Source organism: Helobdella robusta (assembly GCF_000326865.2).
Source record: "Helobdella robusta unplaced genomic scaffold HELROscaffold_14, whole genome shotgun sequence".
NCBI lineage: Eukaryota > Metazoa > Annelida > Clitellata > Rhynchobdellida > Glossiphoniidae > Helobdella > Helobdella robusta.
The window spans coordinates 464067-467611 of record NW_008703782.1 but is presented as its reverse complement, the minus strand read 5'-3'; the positions used below and the strand labels follow the sequence as shown (position 1 = coordinate 467611).

Sequence of the window (3545 nt, the reverse complement as noted above, 5' to 3'; positions counted from 1 at the left end):
TAAATTTTCTTACTAAGTTTCACTTTCAGTTAAGCGATTCAAATAGAAGAACCCTTTAGTTTAGCTTAGTCCTTGGTTACATTTTCACTAAATACTCACAAATTCAGTCAATCAATTTTTTTACAAAATTAGGTAGAAATGGACTCATTTTTAATAATTATTGTTGCGTTGGTGATTTTGTACGTATGCCTGCGTCTGTATATGATCTACACTACGTGTACCTATACTGGGATGGGAAATTTGGATGGAAAAACTGTCATCATCACAGGAGCTAATAAAGGTGAGGAATTTGAAATTCAAATTACTTAAAATCAAAATTAAAAATTATTTTTTTGCGGTTGTACTGCCTTTATTTATTTTTTTTGAACATCTACTTCTGTTCTTCCACCTCTCAGGTATTGGTTATGAAACTGCCCTGGACCTAGCCAAACGACAGGCCCGAGTCATCATGGCCTGTAGGGATGTGCCTCATGCAGAGAGCATGGCCACTCACATCAAATTGCAATCAGGGAATGAGAATGTTTTTGTGAGGAAACTTGATTTGTCTTCGCTGGAAAGTGTTCGAGAGTTTGCGAAGAAGTTTCTACTGGAGGAGCAAAGATTGGATATTCTTATAAACAATGCTGGAATGCCAAGTGATTGTTAGCATTTATTATTATTATTATTACTATTTTTGTTTATGTTATTGTTACTATTATTGCTTTCAGCTTATACTCCACGCAAAACAATTGAGGGCTTTGAAGTTGTTTTCGTTACTAATTACCTCGGCCATTTCCTCCTGACTAAACTATTGCTTGGTTAGTCATAAGCATACATACAGACATACATACATACATATATACATACATACACAGACACATACATACATACTTACGTACATACAAACATACACGCACATACACACACATACAGATACATACATACATACATGTATGTACTGTACAGATCTCCTAATGAAAAGTGCCCCTAGCAGAATAATCAACGTATCATCGCTGGCCCACAAAATGGTTAGGACAATTGATTTGGAGGATTTGAACTGTGAGAAAACGACGACAACAATAAGTTTGTATGGAAGGTCAAAGGCTTTGCAGATTTTGTTTACCAAAGAATTATCAAGACAATTAGATGGAATTGGTAAATGTTTTTTTTAGAATTTTTTGAAATTTCTTTGGTTTGTTGGTATGTTGGTGTTTTTACTAGTTTGTCAATTGAATGATTAGTTGATCAGTTTGTTTTTGAGTTGTTTGATTGATCAGTTTGTTATATGGTTGGTTTGTTAGTTGGCTGGTTGGCTGTCTGGTTGGTTGGTTGGTTGGTTAGCTAGTTCTCATTCATTCATTTATTAATTATTTTCTGATTCGTCCATCTATTTTTCATCTTTTCATTAATTTTTTCATTAATTCATTCATTTTTTCATCCATCCGTTTAATCTTTCTTTCACCCATCCATCTAGTCTTTTCATCTATTCATTTATTTTATTATTCTGCCCTTCATTCATCAATCCTCCCATCCGTTTATTCATTCAATCATTCATTCGCTCATTCATTCATTCATTCATTCAATCATTTTTTTTCTATTCATCCATCATTTCACTAACTCAGGTGTGACAGTGAACTGCCTGCACCCGGGTTCGATCGCATCTTCATTCTATCACAAACTACCTCAGCCCTTCTACACTCTTGCTTGGATTGCTGACACTGTTAAGCTGCTTAAGGTGGCTTGCTGCTGTTGTTGTTGTTGCTGCTGCTGCTACTGCTACTGTTGCTGATGCTGTTACACACATACGTACACACATTCGTTCAATCAATCAATCAATCAAACACATACACACACATGTACACACACATACAAACATACACAAACAGACAAACACACACACACACACACACACATGGGCTTGTGTGTGTGTGTGTGTATGTATGTGTGTGTGTGTGTGTGTGTGTGTGTGTGTGTGTGTGTGTGTGTGTGTGTGTGTGTGTGTGTGTGTGTGTGTGTGTGTGTGTGTACAACCACGCACACACAAGCATACATACACAAACAAACAGACAAACACACACACATGCATACACACAAACACACACACGCACACAAACAGACGCCCAAGCAAGGGGCTCAGACGACAATCTACGCAGCTGTGGATGAGAGCTTCGAAAGCATCAGCGGTCAGTACCTGGACAGCTGCCAGATAGCCACGCCTTCCAATCTCATGACTGACGCCGAGCTGGCTAAGAAAGTTTTTGAAATTAGCGAAAGCTACGTAGCTCTCTACTTATGAATGGGTTAATGAATGATTGAATGAATGTATTAATTAATGAATGAGTGAGTGAGTGAGTGAGTGAATGATTGAATGAATGAATGAATGAATGGATGAATGAATGAATGGATGAATGAATGGATGAATGAATGGATGGATGAATGAATGAATGAATGAATGAGTGAGTGAATGAATGGGTGAAAATGAATGAATGATGATGATGTAGATGACTGAGAGATAACGATGACCTCCCAATTTTTTATCAAAAAATAATAGCTCGATTAATTACCTTAACGATGTTGATGATGATGGCTAAGATGATGATGATGATGCTGATGGTGGTGATGGTAATGATGATTATCAGGTGGTGATGATGATGACGATGACGATGAAGATGGTGATGACGAGTGTTTTGAATGGGGACGTGTGGTACTATCAATTTAAATGCTTCCCGCTTTTGAATAATTAAGCTGGAATTTTAAACACCGCTAATATACTTTTATGTTTCCGGATATGTGCGAATGTGTGTGCGTGCGTGTATATGTGTGTGTGTGCGTGTATGTGTGTGTGTGCGTTAAAATGTCTAATTTGTCCATTAACATAAAGATTTTTTTTGTTTCACATTTATATATATATATATATATATATATATATATATATATATATATATATATATATATTCGTTATTCGTTCGTCCATTCGTTCATTCATTATAATATTATTCAAACAACATAAAGAAAATATAAAATGAAATGTGCTTTGTTCATCTGTCATGCCTTTTATTTAATGGAATTTTATTTCTTTGGCAGACGGATGAACTGTTTGTCTAGGGTGTCTTTTTTTCTTATTTTTATTGTTTTTTTTTTTTTTTATCGCTGTTTTGCATGTCGGAATGGTGGGGGTATAGTATCCGAATGATCGGTTTTGCAGTTATCGGTATAATGAAGCAGCATTTCAAATAGTTGGTTTTTCGGTTTTCGCTATAATGAATGTGTAACGTGCAAAGAATCAAAGTTAGGAATTTCGCTAATACGAAAGAATTTCTTCAAAAATTCGATACCTCATTAATACATTCGTCCTCCAGTAAGATTTCTCAGTCACAGATGTCGGGATTTGTTGTATCTTCGCTTCTATTACGTCATAAATATTTCAAAACTTTTTTGGAATTCATATAGCGTGCATTTTTTCGCAGTGTGACAGGTGCGTCATGAAAAAAAAAATCGTGATGTGAGACGTCATTTTTTTCCCGGTGCCATGTTGCTAAAAGCTGTTCGGTGGATTGCTATTTTTC

General features: G+C 35.9%; 1 protein-coding gene across 1 annotated transcript; it reads left to right on the top strand.

Moving 5' to 3' along the window:
• Positions 1–201: 201 nt before the first annotated feature.
• On the top strand, positions 202–2826 carry HELRODRAFT_109820 (hypothetical protein; the record flags this gene model as incomplete). Its single annotated transcript, XM_009014543.1, has 7 exons — positions 202–280; positions 396–635; positions 708–797; positions 946–1134; positions 1602–1714; positions 2096–2361; positions 2450–2826. 6 exons carry the CDS (start codon positions 202–204, stop codon positions 2273–2275), a joined length of 891 nt encoding a protein of 296 aa, XP_009012791.1. The 3' UTR covers positions 2276–2361; positions 2450–2826.
• Positions 2827–3545: the final 719 nt, after the last annotated feature.